Below are 21734 nucleotides of genomic sequence, written 5' to 3'. Positions count from 1 at the left end.
CAAAATAAAAAAAAATTCGAAATCGAAGAAACATTAATAAAAATGAATGAAGCCTTCTCATGGTTTCAAGCCAGATATTTCGAAGAACAACACTTTAATGTGGAATCAAAACTACGGTAGTGTAAGGAATTTTTCAAACACTCTGAGCATTGGCAGAGATGAAGGCATGAGTCAGAAAAAACCGCCATAGCATAATTTTTGATGTTCGTGACAGCGATTAATGCGTCACAGTCATGTTATTAGATCCATAAAGGTAACAGATACTGTTGATCACAAAATTCTATGAACTATACCAGAATCACAGGAAAAGAATTGTAGCTAATGACTAGTTAGGTATTAGATAGGGACAAGAGTAGAGATATAAAAAACCTTGAATATGACTAAAGTTAAACGAAACACTTGTCACAATTATAAGTCACTAATAGAAGAGGACATTACATAAAATGCAAATGAAACCCTCAAGGAAGTTAGGTCAACGTGCAATAAAGGTACATTGAACATAAAGAAAACAAATGGCATGAATTTCACTTCGAAGAATCAAATTGACACTTACTTTTACAAGTAGATGGCTCCTCCATATACTACATACCAAACAGGAAATTTCTACTAATAAGTGATGAATGACGCAATGTAATGTCTGCTGGGAGGGAAAATCCTTAGTCAATGACGAAAAAAAGAAAGCGTGTTTGTGTATGTAAAAGTGACATCAATGACGAAATATGAAACTTCCTGGCAGATTAAAACTGTGTGCCCGACCTAGACTCGAACTCGGGACCTTTGCCTATCGCGGGCAAGTGCTCTACCAACTGAGCTACCGAAGCACGACCCACGCCCGGTACTCACAGCTTTACTTCTGCCAGTACCTCGTCTCCTACCTTCCAAATATGATTTTGGAACAAGAAAAAACTGCATTGCTACGTGTTTTGAACATAAAAACATTAATAATAAATAGTAATATAACATAATAAAATAACAGAACAGTAATATAGTAAATACTAAGAGAAATAAAGACTTTGACTATACCATTCAAGGAATTTCTATATAATTGTGGGATAAAGACTTGGATGAATAAGTTTTTTCACACTATATGCGTCTGTCCTTTTAATCTCATTTCTTACCTCTCTCTTCATGTCAATATAATTCAATGGAAATAATTATTTATAGCTAGAATTTAAGTTTTATCGTTTGCCATCTGCCTTTCTCTTATCGTAATGGAGCACTGGTAGCGATTACGCCAAATATAATTAATCGCATGATTTTAGGGAATCACGCACAAGATAATAAAAAAAAATACTTAATATATTTTGCTATTAGGAAAAGAAAATATTTTTTGCAGAGAAGTTTTCATTAAATGTACTCGACGAACCCAAAGATAACTAACAATAATGTGAGACTCAAACTTGCTTATTTTATTCAAATCATAATTAACAGGATGAAAGGACAATATTTAACAGAGAATTTAAGTAACATTGAGAATAATAGTGTAGCTATGTGGGTGATAACGTCGAGTCTCTCTCTGCAACAGTATTTATTTATCAGGCATTAACTTCTACTGTTTTAAACAAATCAAGCGTATTATTAAGCTAGCCGTGTGCGTTAAGAACACAGGTAAACTGTTCTAATCCAGTCCAGTACACTGACTCAGAAGTATTCGCCTACGTAGAAACATTGACGACAGTTATCCGCTGCTCAGAGTGTGGGAAATATATGCGACGTAACGACTCATAAATATTTTCATCCACGATTCTAAACACAACAAACCGATACCCTCCATTAAAAAAAGGGGAAAGAACAGAGAGAGAGACGGACGACACGGCAACGTGCCACAAATACTTCATAAATGTTTTAGTTTAGTGCCATAACTGGTTTTTGACAGCAAAAAAATCGCTCTGAGCACTATGGGACTTAACTTCTGAGGTCATCAGTCCCATAGAACTTAGAACTACTTAAACCTAACTAACCTAAGGACACCACACACATCCATGCCAGAGGCAGGATTTGAACCTGCGACCGTATCGGTCGCGCGATTCTAGACTGTAGAGGCTAGAACTGCTCGGCCAGCTGTTGGACAACAATTCCCATCTTTAGATGCCTAATATTTTTCGTTACGTATATGTTTTTACCAGTAGTATGTCGTCTGCTTCACACTACACAAGAATAATTTATAAGTTGTTTCATTAATAAAAGTACGCTAAAGTACTTGCATTTTTATATACGATTCAGAATAGTTGTATTCTCTTACATATGTTCCAGTAGAAGGCGATTTGTTTTGTTGGAGGTCCATGTGTTTTTCTAGCTCGTTGTATATATTTTTGATTTCCGCCACAGTACACTTCAGAATATTCTTAAAACGAGTGTTGAGCATCAAATATGTGCTAGACACTTGACATTTTATTTATAATGCAAAAAATTATTATTAAGCAAAGATACAAAGACATCATTCACTAAATATTGACCAATGATCTAATCACAGTACAGATGAAGTTTGGGATATGCAAAATGTAACTTGTTCATAATAGAAAAATTTTTGCACTCTAAGAGTAAACTTAATATTAAAAGAGTGGGAAGAATTGTTTTTGTTTTTAGTAAATCTTTTTTTTTTTACTGTCACTGTAAATTATTGTCAAAATACTTTAAAGCCAACTGGATGCATATTATAAATAGATATTTATGTACACACATTTAAATATACAGATATTTGATTATCATTCCAGTTTATAAGTTAATATTAGGAAACACAAAATTAAAATGTTGGAGGGTAGCACCAGAGTAACACATTTGTTCATTATGGTAGTTTATATTTACACAATTATACAATGTTATGTCAAACTGCAGTGGCGAGACTACTTTGTGGTGTTTGATTTCTGTGAACAGCTCAAGGAAATTATTTAGAAAATGTTTGTTGGCTACCTCCAGCTGCTAATTTAGAATGTACTAGGGTGAGCTGAGGGTGTGAGTATATATTTGTAGTTTCTCTAAGAGGTCCATTTTCTTGCTTTTGCTAGTGGCCTGTAAGTTGCCTGTAAGTTGTCATTAATGATAGAAATAGACTCCAACTGATTAATGTGAATAGTAATTGCAGATCTATTTAATTTTTTTAGTATAAAGGCATCATTGTGTTAATATCTTGTACTCAAGCTTCTGCCAGTCTGTCCAAGTTAAAAGGTGGGGCATTTTTCACAAATAATCTTTTAAATTCCTGATGTTTCTGAGCCTAGGCAGGTGGGTTTGGTGAACTCCAGGTGGAAATTGTAATGAGATTATGCCTAGCAATGGAATGAAAGCAGATAGTTTCTTTCCTGCTGCTGGTTGTGAATTTGCTGCAGATGATACACTATCTAATTTTGTTGTACAGATGGTCAATTATTTGTGGTTTATAACCATTACTCTTAGCTACAGTTTTGATAATATTGATTTTTTTTTCCTTGGCAGATGAACTTAGGCGAATTTTAACTATACAGATTAACAAATAAGGGAAATAAGCCATTTTTTGCTGTATAGGAGGGCACAAAGCATCGTTCGTAATTACATCTGTAGTGGTTAGTTTTCTGTGATTTTGAAAAGCACGCTTTTGAATCAATCTTTTTATTCTAAGACCAATAAAATTAATACCCTCTTCTGCTTGATGCTCAACAGTGAATTTGATATTGTGGTGCAAGTTACTCATGGCATTTGCAAATTATTCCACTTCATCTACTGCACGACTGAAAAAGATGACTGTGTCATCAACATACATTTTGTAATAAATCAGTTTATCTTTTAAATGAGCATTGGACCTGAAAAATTTATTTTGCAAATCGTTACTGTAAATATCAGCTAAAAGTCCTATGAGATTGTGATAATGAACATTAGTTTCTTTCATAGTTTGATGGATATTATTACCGACAAGTCTGCGTGTGGTGTAGTACTAATATTTCGTATTCAATTCCACCAGTGGAAAACCCACATTTGTTCAGTCATGTGTTCACCGAACGACAACGATGTGTTAATATCTGGTGTGGAATAAACCGGCAGCACGTGATAGGAACTTATTTTTCTGATATTACCTTGAGCGAGGAAAATTACACACGTTGTTTAATGAATACTTTACCCATGTGATTAGAAGATGTTTACTAGGTGTGTCATAAGCAGCAACGAGAAATGACGCGTGTGAAAGTATACGATAGCAGAAGCAAAAGTGATCTACTAAATATGGCTCCGCAAACGACTCGTTTGCGAGATATGGTTACGATACGCTACTGTCTTCAGTACGAAATATTATACTAGTCAGAATAAATGAGTTTTAAATGTAAGCTTTTCTATGAAGTTTCCATCTAACTGGGTTAAAATTTCACCCGTGGCCCCTTTACCTTATGAAACATTTGTGAATATGGTACATTCACGATGGGTACAGATACATTTTGTTGCTGATTCAAGACGACGCCTAACGCACGATGGGTAGGTCTAGCGCACCCAGTATGTTGTAATCTCAGGCTTCTGGATTTTCCTGTCTGATATCATGCCAAAGGATAATGGTACGTACAGCAACGTGGTGATAAGATTGAAGATCTTGAGAAACGAACTGTATAGTTTTGTCAAAACTTACTAGACAATCCAGGTGTGTTTGAAAGAATTTGCATGTCACTGGGGGGACGAGCGCAGTATTAGCTACAAACAAGAGGGCGACATGCGTGACACGTAATTTAACAGGTACGACGGTACGGTAAATTGTAATATGCAACGTGCTCAACTATTTTGGGTGCCCACCTCCATAGCTGAGTGAGAGTGTGCATTAACCAGTGGCACGATTGGGACATATTCTCGTGGCCGTGAGTGCACGTGGAAGAGGAAGTGTTTGTACTGCTGAAACTCGCACGTGTTGTTATCTGAATAGATCGCCATGGCACATGACTTCAGAAGGACTTCTATACAATTTACATTTGACAACGAAGATGCCTGATTCAAGTCTTTTTAAATAGAGCGTTTTTTGAGAGATGAAGCTCGTTTACCTGCTGCAGACATTGTTGGATACACTAGTCCATTGTAAGCAACACTATGTACGTCAAGATGACTGATGAAGCTGCATGTGAAAGAACTATCGCCGCTGCTCGAAGGGGATTTTAATTTCAACACTCTGGTGGTTGAACTGCCATTTGAGGTACCAGAATCGATGTTTACTGAATCGCTGCCACCGTATGGGACGGTACTCAGCCATACGGCTGAACACTGGGCGAGTCTTATCACCTATCCCGTGCTAGACGGCGTCCGACGGGCACAGATTGTCCTTAACATACATATTCCTTCACACTTATGTACTGGAGGATGTCGAGATACTGTGACTTACGATGGCCACCCATGGGCATGTTCGAAAAGTTCCCACGAAACTACCGATGATGTACGTGTCGGTGGGCCGCCAGAAGGTGCAGTCCAGTTCGGAGCGTCACAGGGACATATTGATGCAACAGCCGACCGATTCACGGGACCAGCCGGTGATGGGGAAGATGCCATACACTTCCCTCATGGCAGATGAACGAGAAACCGTTTTGATAATATTGATTTTTTTTCTCCTTGGCAGATGAACTTAGGCGAATTTTAAGTATACAGTTTAACAAATATGTGAAATAAGCCGTTTTTTGCTGTATAGGAGGGCACAAAGCATCGTTCGTAATTACATCTGTGGTGGTTGGTTTTCTGTGATTTTGAAAAGCACGCTTTTGAATCAGTCTTTTTATTCTAAGACCAATAAAATTAATACCCTCTTCTGCTTGATGCTCAACAGTGAATTTGATATTGTGGTGCAAGTTACTCGCAGTATTTGCAAATTATTCCACTTCATCTACTGCACGACTTAAAAAGATGACTGTGTCATCAACATACATTTTGTAATAAATCAGTTTATCTTTTAAATGAGCATTGGACCTGAAAAATTTATTTTGCAAATCGTTACTGTAAATATCAGCTAAAAGTCCTATGAGACTGGTTCCCATTGCCAAGCCATTTGGCTGCATACAGACTTTGTAATTGAATGGGAATTGGTTATGTGATGTTTATAGGTGCAAATCTGGCACTGTCTGGTATGTCCACATCACTTACATCATTAATAAACTGTTGATGATTTCTGATAGAGAAGTTGTCTTCAAATACGTAAAAACTGCTGAAGAAATCCTTAAGCTTCTTAGGGATGTAAGGTGCAGGATGTTCCTTGAGATAATAATCGGATTGTAGTGGACACTGTGTTTTTTCTTTGGTTGAGATCTTAGTTTAGGAGGGGCAAGGTTCATAACCAGACTATGTTAAACATCAGCATCTGATAAAGGTAGGTGGAATTTTTAACTAATTTCCGAAGCTGGGCTTGATAATTAGGTGTGGGAATTGTCTTCAGTTATTTTGTGTTGTTTTGAAGAAAGACATTTAAGATTTTGTCGATGCCATCTTCCTCATAAATAACTAATGCAGCGTTACTTTTATCTGCCTTAACAACAAGGGTTTTGTTATATGTAACTTTTTTATTAATGGTAGCGAGTATTTCTGAATCAGTTTCCCTAGACCTGTGTGTTGATGTAGATTTCTAGCAGTTATTTTACTGGCTTTTGAACTTAAAGCATTTTGTTCATTAGTTTGGCAATGTCACAGGGCTGACAACCAATTCGTCGATGTTTTTGTCGCTACATTTTGCTAGTGTTATGTCTGAGACCTTTATTTAGTAAACCAAGTTCAGCTCCATCAAGTAGAATGATGGCGGAGTCTACTCTTCTATCATAAAGCGCCAATTCTGTGATGATGGGGGGTGTCAGTAGGATAAGGTGTTAATTTTGAAGTAATTGACAGAATTTTCTTTTTACGTTTCATAGAGATAATTAACTGTTTTTGCTTATTTGTCAATTAATGTTGCGTAAGATGTGCATGACGGCTGTAGGAAGCATCTGGTTACTAAGTTCAAGGTTCGGTTTGTATATTTACCTGTTTAGTATGTCTTTTTCCTTGTAGAGGCACCTGACTTCAGTTTTTAACCACATTATTTCATACATAGATATGAGAATCTGTGCAGATTTACTCTGGCTCTTAATGTTAACCTTAATGTAGTTAGGGATTACACTGAAAGCGAGATAGGTCTTTTTAAACTTTACAACTTGTACTAGTTTCATAATCCTCACTTTTCAGTTCTTAAATGTATAAACTGTTTGGAGATCCTGACTTGACAATTTCATTGTTATTTTATCCATGTTGGAAGTTCTGAACTCGGTAGCTGTTAATGATAGTTGATGAAGGACGCAATGAAACACAAATACTTTTTAAATGTTTCATTTTAATGCCACAAGCGGTGTTGGGCCACCACGACCATCTTCAGATGGCTAATATATTTTTTTAGATAGGGTTTTGACCAACATCATGTGATCTGTTCCACACAGCACAAGAACATTTTAATATTTAGTGCCACTTCATAAGTTGTTTCAGTAACAAAAATACGCTAAAGTGCTTGCATTTTTTATATATGATCAGCGTAGTTATATTTACTTAAACAAGGTTCAGTAGATGGGGATTTGTTTTACTGTAGTCTATGTGGTTTTCCAGCTCGTCTATGTTGCTGAATTCCACACAACACACATACTGTAAATAAACCACTTCATAATGATTAATGATTCTCAACTGAATACCTTGAATTCACAAATATACTTGTAAACAGTTGCCATCGGCCTGTTTTGTTCTTAAAGCCGCGTCATCAGTGTCTAATAGTCATGACATTTTCGTTGGATACTAGTGTTAAGTATCCTCGAGCACTATATTATGGGGGCAAATACACAATATTTAAATACAATTGACAAACTTCGAAGAAGGATCATAAGAAAAAAGACGCTATAATCTGCTGTTGGGATCACTATACAGATCTGTTCAAAACATTATAGCTTTTAACCACAGACTGTAAGTAATTTTACCCATCAGATACGCATATCAACATGTTTGGTGAGTATGGTCTCTTGAAATGGAAGAACAGTGTAGCACTAACTTCTTACATTATGGGATAACTTCTCTGAAAGAATGTGTAAACAAAATACTACTGTATACTAGGGACAACCCGAAGGAGGTTGCGCTGTTTTAAAGAGACTGGTCTTGCGTTAGGGAGCATGGAGGCTCTACTCTCCATCAGGTAATCGCGATTTATAATTTCCGTGATTTCCGTGAATTACTTCATGTAAATGCTGGGATGGTTACTGCTACATAGCCACGTCGATTACCTGACCCGTGCAGACTTTTAAATTGTTCAATCCCTGTATATATTAAACGTCTGACCAATGTATCCACGGATGAACAAAGCTACAACTACCTACACAGCTTTTGAGATTGGGTGTTTCATCAAATACTACGGAGAGTGTTACAAAATGAAGCAACAGAATCGAGGGAAAGTGTGAACAGCAATTTACGACTGTTTGCTGATAACACAGTGGAGCACGAAAAGGTGCCGTCGTCGAGTGACTACTGTAGGAGTATACAATGACTTAGACAAAATTTGTTGGTGTGATGTATGTCAACTTGCTCCAAATCTATGAAAACATAAGGAAGCGAAGGAAAAACAATCCTGTTACGTTTGAACACAGCGATAGTAGCGTGATACTTGACACAACCACCTCGAGTAAATACCGAACCGTTACGCTGAAATGCGAAATGAAATGAAACGAGCAAGTCAGAATGGTAGTAAGATAGGCGAATGATCAATGTTTTATTGGGAAGATTTTGAGGAAGTAAAGCTCGTCTATAAAAGAGACGGCTTATAGAACACTAGTGAGAACCATTCGTAAGTACTGCTCTAGTATTTGGACTCCCCTTCAGGTGGCATTACAAGAAGACATTGAGAAGCGATTCAGAGATTGCTGCTAGACATGTTATCGGTAGGTTCGATGAGCACGCTCTTATTACGGAGATGATTCGTAAACTCAAATGGAAATTCCTCGAGCGGAAGACAAAGTTCTTTTCGCACGGTGCTGTTTTGGAAGTTTAGAAAATCGGTATTTAACACCGACTGAAGAACGAGTCTTTTGCCACAGCCGTACATTTGTCTAAGTACTACGCGGAAAACATGCAGGCAATTACGGTTCGTACAGAGGCTTATAGAAAGTCGTTTTTCCACAGCTCTGTTTTCGAATAGAACGGGAAAGAAATTCTATAGTAGAGGTACGTGGTAACCTCGGCCACGAACTGTACATTACCGTGCGGATATGTATGTAGAGGTAGATATTTACATGTACAATTACTGTGATTATTCTAAAAATTAAGACATGATGTGTAAGATCAGCAATGAAAACCTGTCATACATTTGAGGGTATAGTGATCTTCCAGTTGACAGAGATGCAGCATCGTATTTGTCAAGTTCGAGACATAAAAAACGATGAATAAATATTGGTCGATGTGCTCGATCAAGAGCAATTCAGCATTTGTGCTGACGTGCTCCTTTTCAGAGCAAGTCTAGACTTCTAACATAATCAAACCAGCCGACTGACGACATTCAGTGTACATGCGTCATTGTTTCTATATGTTATAAACAAATTGCTAATCGGTGTTATTCAATTTAAAATTCATTCATACGGAAATGTCTATCAGATAACATAAGCATTATTTTTACATTTGGCAATTCAGATGGAGTTTAATGATAGGCATATGTATGTCGGTACGACTGTTATCAGGAACCTATCAGCCACAGAAAATGTCAGATGAAAAATTGAAGGACAAGTACTTTTATCTAACCTTAAGCCATTTCATACTCCGAGGGAGAGATAACTAAACGTTTCCACTAATTTAATGAAAACACTTGTGACGTTCACAGTATCACGGTAAAGAATGCCGGGTATATATAGGAAGTGAAGACTAGCGAGTGGCACATTTGGAGACCTACAGCCTCAACATGAAGACCACGTTTGCTGTTGTCGTCGCAGTCGTCTGTCTTGCCGTCTCCCCAGGTAAGATATATCCAGAAGCAAACTGCACTTTGCAATTTATATTTAGTTATAATGTCACGTCGTTCAAAGATCGACTCACTATTCAGTAAATCTATGCTATAGGGGAACATTTTGACATACGCTATTCAACGCATTCATCTCATCAGCAGCGTAGAATGGGGAACAAATTCATTGAAACGTTTGAGCCTATTATGATTCTAATAATTATCCCTCCACCACAACATTAAAGTTTTAGAAGCATTTTATCACAGACAGGTCCTAGAAGAGAGCCTCAACGATGATAGATGTGAACAGTAGAGGGGAAAAATGTCTGGCGTTGGCCTTAAGGGATTTCTTGGAACCAAATAAAACATAAAGCTGGGTGTCTGGGAGAGAATTTGAAAGAAGGCACTACTGTTAATGAATGCGCATTTCTCTCTCAATCAGCAGTTATCCAGATGCGCATTTATGCTTGCACCCCATGGTTCTTTTGAGAAATTTCCAGAGTGCTTTCTCGCATTCGTTCACTTTAATGGAGAGAACACACGGATTCTCCTTGGTTGTCTCCACGTCATGACGTCATGTGCTGATGATCCACAGGCACCCTGTCTCAACCACCACAGGTCTTTTTTTTCTTTTTGTACATCTACAGTCGGGTTGTGGTAGGTCACCAGGTGTTTGTTCCGTCAACTATAAGCTTATCATTTTCGTCAGAGTTGCGGGTTCTTTGGGAGACGTGCATTCATCGAACATTGTAGTCCTGACAATCCAAGTTTTAGGATTGGAACGCTATTGCTTTTTTTATAAAAAAAAGAAGAAGACAGAAACAAAAAATGTGTGAATCAGAGTCACAGAGTGTGTGCCGTCTGGAGTCGATGTAGACAGCACGTTGGGTGGAACAGAATTGTATTGAATATTACTGAAACTTAAGACGAAACAAATGTCAGTGATAGATAAGTAGAGGAAAGACAATGAGAGAAGAGTCAAGTAGAGAACCCGAGACCTGAAAGAGAAGCTGGTAACCTACCATCTATGAACCCTCAACTGACAATAATCAGGTTGCATTAAAATCGAAAGGGGACCATAGCATTGTAACTGCGTGCACTGTCAGATCTCTCAACCATCCTTTGTTTATCTGTATGTGAATACTTCACCTTTAACTAAATAATATCCGATAGCATTTATCTTGCGACCGCTAATACTCATCGAAATGTGAGCGACAAGGCGTGGGAAGCTACATTGCATAGAGAGAGTATGGTCTTGTCCACAGGGGACGCAGCCTCACTTGAGGAAGCTTTCGTGAATACGACAAGAATCATCCCTGCTCCCAGCATATCATACTTCTCCGTGAATGGGACAGCCATGAAGGAGATGATGATAGCCGCTGTCTCTTCTTACCTTGCCAACATGACGGACGGAATCGGCTTCCAGACAGCCAACGCAGCCCGGTGGACTTTCAGGTCGATTCGCAACATGCAGGAGGGCATAGAATACACTGCTAGCAGCATCCAGAGTGGAGTCAATGCTTCATTCGACAACATCCTGCCAGTGCTGGCCACAGCCTACCGCAACTTCTCTTCTGCTGTCAAGGGTGGCTTGAGATCCACGAAACACTTCAATTCACAAGTAAGAGACTGTTCTCTGATTCTGTTGTGTACTCTCATCATTTTTCTGCCGTAATCATACACCGCAATTAAATAGCCTTAGCTCATCAGTGTTTCGATATGTTTCACAGGGGAACTTGAGAACAGATGCTGGACAGCAGAGGGACAGCGGCATTTGGACTATGGACGAGGCGTTCGTCCACCTGCCGGAGACAGTGGCACCTGACCTGCAGCGGCTGCACGACTGGATCGTCGACTTTGCTTACATCGGCATCTCAAACGCCACTGCCGAGCTGCCAGCTATCATGGAGGAACGCCGGGTGACGGTGAGGACTGCAGGATTTACAGTGGGGAAAGTCAATATCAGATACGTCTCTCCTGGCTTGTGTCTGGAAGATAAACGATTATGTTGTGTTGTATGGACTGTTTTGTGTGACGGATTTATTTGTATTACAGGTCTTAGGCTTTGTGAATACTTGAACAATTTTACCTCTTGTACGCTTTTCTAGTCGCTGTATCAGGTTCCATCTACTGCCCTGTCAGGCCGCAGTGGCGTACTGACCATTATGATTGGGAGTTAATAGAAGTCGGTTATCGTGATTAATGTTGTCAGACGGATACAAGTTCATTGTAATGATCGGATCTGGAGACCAGTTAATGAGAAGGAAGTGAGGAAAGCATCTGTTTACTTATTCAGTGTTTATCGGTCTTGAAGACTGTGTGGACAGTAGAAACGATCTTCACTAATTGCACTCTTGGGCTCTTTGGATTTATGTATAAAATATTCTCGGTATTCTTGCCGCGTCAGTTCTAGATAAAATCTCGAGCTTTCGACGATTACCTCCATCGTCATCGTCAGGAGCTGACTGTCTCCACTGCTGCTATGGTAGCCTCTATATAGCCCGAAGACGGCTTCTGATTGGTCGGCTTCTGATTGGTCGGCGATTACGTGCTGCTGTCTCAGACGGTGTCACTGTGTGCGCCGGTGGCGCCACCGCTTCCGTTTAAACGTAAACCTTGGAAGGAACGTCTCTGCTGCTTCTCTGCATCAAGCGCTCGTTTCCATGCACAGCTCAGATGGTATCCGCTATCGCGGTTAAAGTTCTTTTGGCTCATTCTTATTTCAACAGCCTCCTTAATAACAGAATCCCAGTACGTGGAGGCATGGGACAGAATTTTAGTTTCATCGAACAATATTTTGTGTTTGTTCGTGAGGCTGTGCTCCGCAATTGCCGATTTCTCAAGCTCTCTATTTTTAATATGGCGTTGGTGTTCTGCACAGCGGTCGGAAACGGTACGAATAGTCTGACCTATATAATTGCTTCCACACTCACAGGGTATATTATAAACACCGGGGACCCTGAGGTCGAGATTGTCCTTAACAGGGCGCATCATACCCTTAATTTTCTTAGGAGTACGAAAAATCGGTCTAATACCACGTCTACGCAGGACTCTTCCTATTTTGCTGGAAATTGCGCCACAAAAAGGAAGAACCGCAATCGGTGTTTCATCCTGTGAGGTTGCAGCATTATCACGTTTCCTTCTTTTGGAGAACGCTGCCTTTATATCGCGTGCACCATAGCCGTTCTTAGGGTTTTACACCATTACAGGTTCTAAACTTTTTATAAGAATGGAGCGGTAACCGTAGGATCAAATATTATTGAGGAGAAAATAAACAGCAATCAGTTGCAAAATGCAAGGTTTATTTAAACCCATTGCAGAGGGGTTTAAATAAACAACCCTTTTGCAACAGAATTAGCTGTTTATTATTTCTTCAAGAATATTGCAGTTTTGGCTACACTCTGTTCATGCAGGCAAGCCCCATGTCCTGTGAATCGAGGTCTACGCCTTTACTTTCTGGTCAGTGTTTCGTTGCTGCATCAGTTCCTCCAGCAAAATGTTCTTCTTTCTTTTTACGTAATATTGCGAGAATTAAATCGTAAACTAATTTTACCCTTTGCCAAAGTTTCTGCTGTAAATCATTCAGCATCTTCTGAGCAGGCCATAAATAGTGACGGTAATGCGCACCCATCAGCTTTGTACAATTACATGCTGAGCGATCTGCGTATGAATACACGAAGAACTACAGTGAAAGCATCTGACTGCCACGAACACAGTATAAATCCTGATTGGTGAGGAATGAGTGTGAGGTGCGTTTGAAGATCACTTTTGAATATGTTTTCCTTGAACAACTCGAAAACGCGCTCCTTTATGAACATAAACTACATGAAATTCCCTACAGAAAGCTACTGATAATTTTTTCTATAGGACTAATAGTCTGGGGGTAGCGAGCGAGAGAGCTTGAAAATTTTGTGCCTGGATTTCGAAGGGTAGGTATTTCAATGCGGATTGCATAAAACGACAGCGGTAGGGGAAACTGAATCAGCCTGTATGAAAATGTTGATACGCAGTTTCCTTTTCTAACGTTGTTCTCTGAGTTTTAATACTAATTGTACACAGTGGCTCCTAAAAACAGATACCGCATCACCAGAGAATGTATCCTACCATAGGTACATAATGTTACTCGTGGAAGCCAAGCGAGTCGTCAGTTATCACGTTACTGGTATAGTGGGTACAGTTTTGCGTTAGAGTTCCGAGATCCCCGAGGTAGATTTTCTGATGTGGTATTAAATAATTATACCTGTTTTGTGCAAGACCTACTGTATTGGTTCTCAACGATTAGGAAGTAAGGTACCTTCTCAAGGAACCAAAAATTAAAAGAATTACACCTTCACCCTGAATAGAGCACTTCAACTCGTGCATTCTACCGCGATGCTCTATGAAATGTACTATATGGCCAGCACAGCTGCATGCTATAGCTTGAAGACCTTTATTATAATGTGATTATAGCGTATTTTCAACGTCCACTTTCTACTGAAAAATATACAGGACAATATTTTGTTGCAGATCCTTTTGTGGTGTTAGTGTAAATAAATTGCTATGGGTCCCATGTGTGTGCAAATTTTGGTTCACCCTGTATAGAACATATTGTTGGGGATATTCCATCTAAGTGGTACTTTAAGGGGAAGAAATTGCCATTTGAGAGAAACATGTGGCTGGTGCATCAAACCATTCAGAAAACTGATCGACTAAATTAATGTTTTATTATAGAAGAGCTTCTTATCGTTATTGTTAATTATTAATTTCTGTAAATGTGAATTTTTTGTATCAGAGTCTATTTATTCTCCTGATACGGGAAGTCTTGAAACGTGAAAGTTTTGCCATTCTGTTCATTCTTCCTGTAAGTCTTCTAACATCCTATTCAAAATTTTTGCTCTCATTTATTAGATGCGCTCGAAGTTTTAACTCTGGCGTCGTTGAGCTTTGGTTTTGTCTAGAGTGAAATTAGGCCTAAGTAACAGAGACAGACGAAGTCACAGTGACGTGTTATCTCTTTCTGTGCAGTCGCTGTACCCTAGAGCGGCGGCTGCCATGGTGCTGGCGAACAGCTACCACCAGAGCTACGACCAGCTGTTCCAGGAGTACTCCAGCCCAGACATCTACAGCGACTACGCTGCAGCTCGCGACGAACTGCTCTCCCTGGAAATTGAGTGAAGAGCTGCATCCATGGACAACGAACACGTGTTGGTTGTTTGATCACAACACTGCATTTTGAGGCTGTATACTAGGATGTACGGATCAATAAATATCACTCAAGCACATTAAAATAATGTCTGATTAATTAATTATGTGTAGGAATGATATGAGAAAGGAACTGACTGAAAATCTCGGAAAACGGAAACCGTGATAAAGAAAGAAATGAAAAGAGTTATATAGTACCTTAGTTGACGGAAAGCCAGTAGAATAGGTTTCTAAAATAAGTGTCTCTGGAGACATGAAAATGGAAGAAGGAATTAGGGAAAGATTCGAGGTGGCATGCCATTTATTTAATTAAGTCAGACAGAATTGCTTCAATAGGAGAGACACGTATAGAAAGAAAGGAGGTTAGGGGTACCTGTACATAGATCCACCTTGTCCTTATGACTTCGGCAGAAACAATCAGCAGAAAAGGTTACCGCAGGGAATACAAACAAGACTAGAAGCAAGAGAAACGAAAACACAATCACTACAAACAATAATAAAAAATGAAATGGGGTGCATCTAGGTGCAGTATCCAAATGAAATAGCTGAAGCAGTTTGAACATGTCTAGCGAATTTCGAGAGATAACATGCCATGGTTAGTGAAAGAGATAAGGATTTGCATTCAAAATGAGTTTTTAGCAATGCGACTTATTCTAATTGCATGTTTCTTTTCTTCCTTAGTTTTACATCCGGATCATTTCTTTTATTATTACATAGTTAAATTGCAGTTAAATGTGGCGAGCAAGACAGATGCCTCTTATTTCCTTACTGATTCAAGATATGAAAAAGTTATATACGGTATGTGACAGAATGCAGAGGGTCAATGAACTCTGTTGCTCCGTTAATATTCGTAATCCTCGTATAAACAGAGATTATGCAGCAAGTATTGTTTCTTTTTGAATTTAACTTTTGTTTTATTGCTGACACACACTTCACTTTTCCAAAAACATGCTCTCCTGGGCTCTACTACATGGAATTACTGTTGGAGCCAAGTCATGCTAAAGTAGCATTTAGTTTGACATGTTATGAGGTAAGCCAAGATCGAGAGGGTGCGAGTGAAGAAAGATGGCGAGTAGAACAGCACTCTCGTTCTCAGCGCCGAATGGTGACTGTAGGCCTAATGTGTGATTAATGCGCGACTGCACTGACCCACCACTGGCAGTGAAACAGGTGAGTACTTGAACCAGTACCTGGTGGCGCCACTCGTAGCTTATTTTGTACTTGCTTGTCATGGCGAATCTTGATGTGAGATGGATATACAAAATGTCTCCCTCCTATAATAGGCTCATAGTTTTCGAAGTAATATGGACAATCCACGGTTTGATGCAGCAGGAGGGAGACCGTTGAGAGTAACCCCACCCATTGACCTATGGTAGTGATGGATATGATCTGCTGTGGTGTAATATTGCTTTCACCCTTTCTCGCTGAGTTCGATATCTTGGCGTATGGAAAGGGGTGACGTCTATAGCAGCCCAGTCACCACGACAGGAAATATCGGCATAGCCAGAGGAGATAGTTATGGTTGTGCAATGCGGTGTCAGCTGACTATGGACGCTGGAAGTATCTGCTGCTCCCGGAAGCGAAGGCAGTGTCGTCGTGACGTTGGTTTGCTGCAGCCATAGCTGATTCCAGTGGCAGATGATCATGGTCTGATCACCTGTGACGACAAACATTTGCTGTTTCACAGATTCTGGTGTCCATTCCTGGGTTTTGCCAAAGATACAAGCAAAGACATGGGATCATGCATGCAAATTCTGAAGCTGAGGCAGTTCATGTTTGATGTACAGTCGTGCTCAAAAGTATCCGAACGACTTGAATTGCATTTCTCCTAATTCGCATGCAACCCACATAACGCAGCTGTCTAGCAGGTCCTCTAATCGCTCCTTAGTACAGTCGATTGACTATTGAAAATGGTTCCAACAAGTCACCACTAGAAAACTCTACTCTGTATCGCAATAACTCAAGATGTAAAGTAATACCACGATACTACATGTACCAGGGAACACCTTATCACAGATAAGATTGTCCTTAAGGCTTGAAAGCTAACATTTATTGCAAAAAATGACATACCTGAAATGTTACCACTCTCGTTATTACGTCAGATAGGTGATGCACGTAGTAAGTTCATCGTATTTATGATTTACTCTTCAAGCGACATACCATACTTGTTATTTAACACTAAATGACATAAAAAATTTACGTTATTCACGAGCAGCTAGTTGAGAATATGTATGAACTTCAAATGACTGGACGAACAGTCTCGTTCTGCATATGGATTCAAACCGAGGTCATGCAGACTATGATTTCGTGACTGGCGGAAACTAACAGTAATTTCTGAGTAGGCATACAGAGAGCGATATACCTCGATTTTAGACAGTATCAGTTAGCAAATATCAACTTTAAATTACATAACGTAAACGGGCAATACATTGGACAACACGTCAGTTCTGAAAATTTAGAAGTGCTGTAACCACTGGTGTTAAACTCGTTTTCAACCAATGATTCCCACAGCTACCGGAACACGTCTTGTGATACCTCTTAGACAAAACACTTACGCAGTGCTATCGGACGAATAAAACGCAATTCTTCTGTCTGCTGAAGTTATCAATTTAATAGAACTTTGAATATAATTCCCTTCACTTCTCAACCCGAAATAGCCACATGTGGAGAACGGGCTAACTTCTGCGACATTTTGTTTTCTTTCAGGTTTAATAGACGGCCAGGCAGCAGAAGCATCGCGAAGCTTTTGTATTATGTATGGGGAGAGCGCATAGTGCCAAAATAGTCAGAAAAGTATTTTCTACATTAGCTGTCGTCTGGTAGTGGCATTTTATTCTTCTTCAAACCTTGTTTGACAGGTTTAACTCAGAACAAGTTTTCTACATGCGTGTAATCAATAAACTGCATGTGCATTGTGAGACTGTTATGGATAACATCAGAGAATTCGCATATATCGTTGATAATTAATTTCTCTCTCATGTTTAGTATTGTTTTAATAACACTAAAAGAAACCTTACGAAAATTGTGCACTGTATTATAAGAAATGAAATTAACTGCCCACAATAACCTGATGACGAAATTTTTTTTAAATAAAACTGAGTATCTGTACACAAGCGTGCTTCTATCGGCACGAATTAGTTAAATACTACTCACTTAGATTTCGATTGGGTCTGTGTTTAATTGGTATGCTGTGTCATACTCAACAGGTATGCAAATGTGGCATTTCATAAATAAAGTTATGTATTCCTAGAAACCCAAAAATTGCTTGTCAGCAGCGGAAAGAGGCGTTACCTGTTGTGCAGCATTGTGTTTTTCACTATTGCACTATGAGCTGAAAGTAATTTCTTGCGATTTCCTTATCGATGTTTCATCTGACTGCATGTAGCTCTTTCACAGAAGGGATAAAAACGTTATACTTAGCGAGACTGCAACCGTGAACCATAACAGTCGTTTTTCACAGGTCAGAACGTCCCCACAGACCTAGTGAAAAAGTATGTATATTAGCTTCTTCTTACGAGACCAATAGCGGGTAGAACTCGTATACCGCTATTTAAAGGACGAGATTAGTTGCGATTTCCACGTGCAATGGCTTTCCTGGGCTGAAAACCGTAAATTTACAATCTTTTGCTACACCTCAAGCGATAATAACTCAGATTATTCAATGGAAGTGACAGGAAAAATCAAGTGAACTTTGAGGCTTTATTCCGTGCACACCAGGAAGTAACTCGTCGATCACAGAGTTGCAAAACATACCTTGTCTTGTTGCCAAAACTCAGTTACAATACCAGCAGGAAGAAGACGAACTGATGTGATCCTACAGCGGGCTGGGAAGTGACCATAGCTGGCGTCTCAAAGACGCGGCTGCTACGGCCTGGATTACGTAATGCGTCTGATTCGCATTTCTGTTACTGGGTTTAGGGACTGGAGCGTAGTTACTAATAATACTCAGAACTGACTGCAAACTAAGCATCATAAATCAGTAACTCTCATAGTTGTTTTCGTAATTGTACTCAAAACTAAGAAACTCATTCACGGACATTTTCGTGCCTCGCTGATAGTCGAGCACACCAACAAATAGAAATAAAAAAAAAACGTGTGTGTGTGAGAGAGAGAGAGATAGACAGAAGAGAGAGAAAGAGAGAAAGAGAGAGAGAGAGAGAGAGAGAGAGAAATAAAAATATAAAAGAGTGAGAGAGAGGGTAAAAAGTGTTGTAAAGAAATTGAATACCGGTAAGGAAAGAAATCTTTCATTAAAATGACATGTTACACATCGTTACGAAATGTCGTATTCATGATCTATGGAACAAGTATTAATCTAATCTAATCATATAATATTGCTGACTAGCCGTGAAGAGTCATGAATTACCGAAATTTCCGCCAATGTCAGTAACAAAATCTAAACTTGAAAATAAAAGACGATAGTTTTTGTAATAAACTGGGACTCCTATCAAGACCGTTTCATCCCTGTTAACTAACCACGAAAGATGTCTGATATATCTCCATTCAGAAGTAACAGTGTGTGTATGCATTTAAAGATGAAGTGCATGATGTGAAGTTCTGTGACGGAGATACGAACCCAACACATAATCTGATTGTTAACTAAGTAAAATCAAATGTTACGTATCGGCGTTTCTTACCAGCTGCTAGGTGTTTGAATCTAAAATAAGGATACAAACTATTGTGCCTGAGCGACAATCGAACCGCACTTCTATCGTTCTTCTTTATCGTACACTAATATAGATTAAGTATCAATTGCTTATTCACCAACAGTAAGATGTATGCGTGTTTGACCATAAATTGTTGGCAACACATGAACAGACATTAAAAATGCACGTTAATTTCAATAGCAGGCCGGTGTGCACGTGATAGGGCTTGAAATGAAACTATGATTATTTGTGTACTGGATCAGGAATCGGACCCACATACTACTTTTGGAAGAGACCTAGGGAAGATTGCAGTCTCGGAAAAAGGAACGAAATGATTGAACTATACTGTTCCGAGAGATTCAGATCCTCGAAAGAGGAGATACGAATTCGAATCACAGTCCAGCACCAAATTTTTCAACGTCTCTAGTTGAATCAAGTACAAGTAAAATAAGAGCCCTGTTCCTCTAAATGGCTATCGGTTCATCAAATAAAAGAAAATTTTCTAATGTAAGTAAGTTTACTGGCGACAGTATTTCTGTTTACAATGACCTCCACTTATGTCATTTCCCACTGTAAACCGGCTCTGCCCAGTTGGGAATGAAGGAACGTGATGTTTAATGCGGATTCTAGATTATAGCTTCTTTCTCTTGATGTTACCAGAGGTAAAGTAAATCTGGTTTTGCCTCTTAAAAGTAAATGCCTGAACCCACGCATTGCACATGTGATAGTTCGTTCCACCAGACCATTGTGGCCACATTTCCCAGCCCCAGGAGTGTGCTGTAACAGATGATGTGATTAGCTTACAAAACTAGTCACGGTGAAAAAAAATGCGAGTCGATTAAATGATTAAGTAGAAGCAAGCTTCTGACGCGCAGATTATGCTATTCTCATGTCAGCAGTATGTCATTACTACTACCATTTTCTTCATACCGCTGCTGGAACAAATGTGCTTGAAGATCATTTAAGGCCTTTTGGTCATTATAGAAGTGGTTACCCAAGAAGAGATTATTTCCCTGTGTACGGAATCCTTTTCATGTTAACATCAAACATCAGCAATTACTCGTAGATCACATTAAAACTAAAGTAATTGATCAAGACGTAACTTGATAACAAAAACGCGCTGCCTTTCTTCATTTACTTGCGCCTAGAAATGGCTGTCGAATACTGCCAATCCAAAAGCCAAGGGATCTTACTGCCTTCCGATATACGTCGCTGTCAGTTCTTTCATATGATTTGGTCGACGTCACCTGTTTCAAGTTGTGTATGGCAGAGAATGTTTTAGAAAATCAATTGTTTTCCTTTGCAATAGACAGAAAGATTTTCATTCTGAGCTACCCAAGTTCAAAATTTTCGCAATATTAGTTGAAATGTAATATTCGCATCTATAATGTAGGGACGTATTTCACAGTTGCAAAACCCGCATCCGACTCATTGTCCTTACACTTAGTCGCTGACCATAAATTCTAGCTCAGATTGACACCAGTTTAAGTAACCTAATGTAGCGAAGACTGTTTGCCAGTGCTCTTTCTCACCGGAAAATATGCAATTCACTCATTGGGCTCCATAAGTACACTGTAACAGTAATTTCTGTGTGTATGCAATGCATACGGATTGTAGAATTTAGTGGTGGTCTCTCTTCCACTTCTGTATACAATATGCCTGACCTAAACGGGCCCTTTATCTTACAGGCCTTGGGCGGTGCAACGTCATATTGACAACAGTAATGTGCTTATGCTGACAACCTCACTGTTCGTTTTACCTGATTTTGTAATCATTTAAATAAAAGAACATGACCTTCCAGTGGGAGACATTTTGTCCCCATTTCCCTTCTGTGAAATTTGTCAGTAAGCTTTTTGCCTTCCAACCAGCGAAATGCGACAGAGTATGGCCGGTAAACGATTCACAAACCACGATTTAGTGCCGTTAAGACGATTTCTTTAAACATTAGCGTAGCTGAAGTAATTTAGTTTCTTCTTAAATCGTCTTATGCAGCA

The 21734-nt window shown here is 39.2% G+C and overlaps 1 protein-coding gene across 1 annotated transcript; it reads left to right on the top strand.

The window, feature by feature from the left end:
• Positions 1-9855: 9855 nt before the first annotated feature.
• On the top strand, positions 9856-15177 carry LOC126187691 (uncharacterized). The gene is made up of 4 exons (XM_049928931.1): positions 9856-9929; positions 11179-11534; positions 11644-11838; positions 14918-15177. Exons 1-4 carry the CDS (start codon positions 9875-9877, stop codon positions 15065-15067), a joined length of 756 nt encoding a protein of 251 aa, XP_049784888.1. The 5' UTR covers positions 9856-9874; the 3' UTR covers positions 15068-15177.
• Positions 15178-21734: the final 6557 nt, after the last annotated feature.

The sequence above is a fragment of the Schistocerca cancellata genome, chromosome 5 (assembly GCF_023864275.1).
Source record: "Schistocerca cancellata isolate TAMUIC-IGC-003103 chromosome 5, iqSchCanc2.1, whole genome shotgun sequence".
In the NCBI taxonomy this organism is placed as follows: Eukaryota; Metazoa; Arthropoda; class Insecta; order Orthoptera; family Acrididae; genus Schistocerca; species Schistocerca cancellata.
Note: the sequence above shows the minus strand (reverse complement) of the source record. Positions and strands in the feature narration are given on the sequence as shown.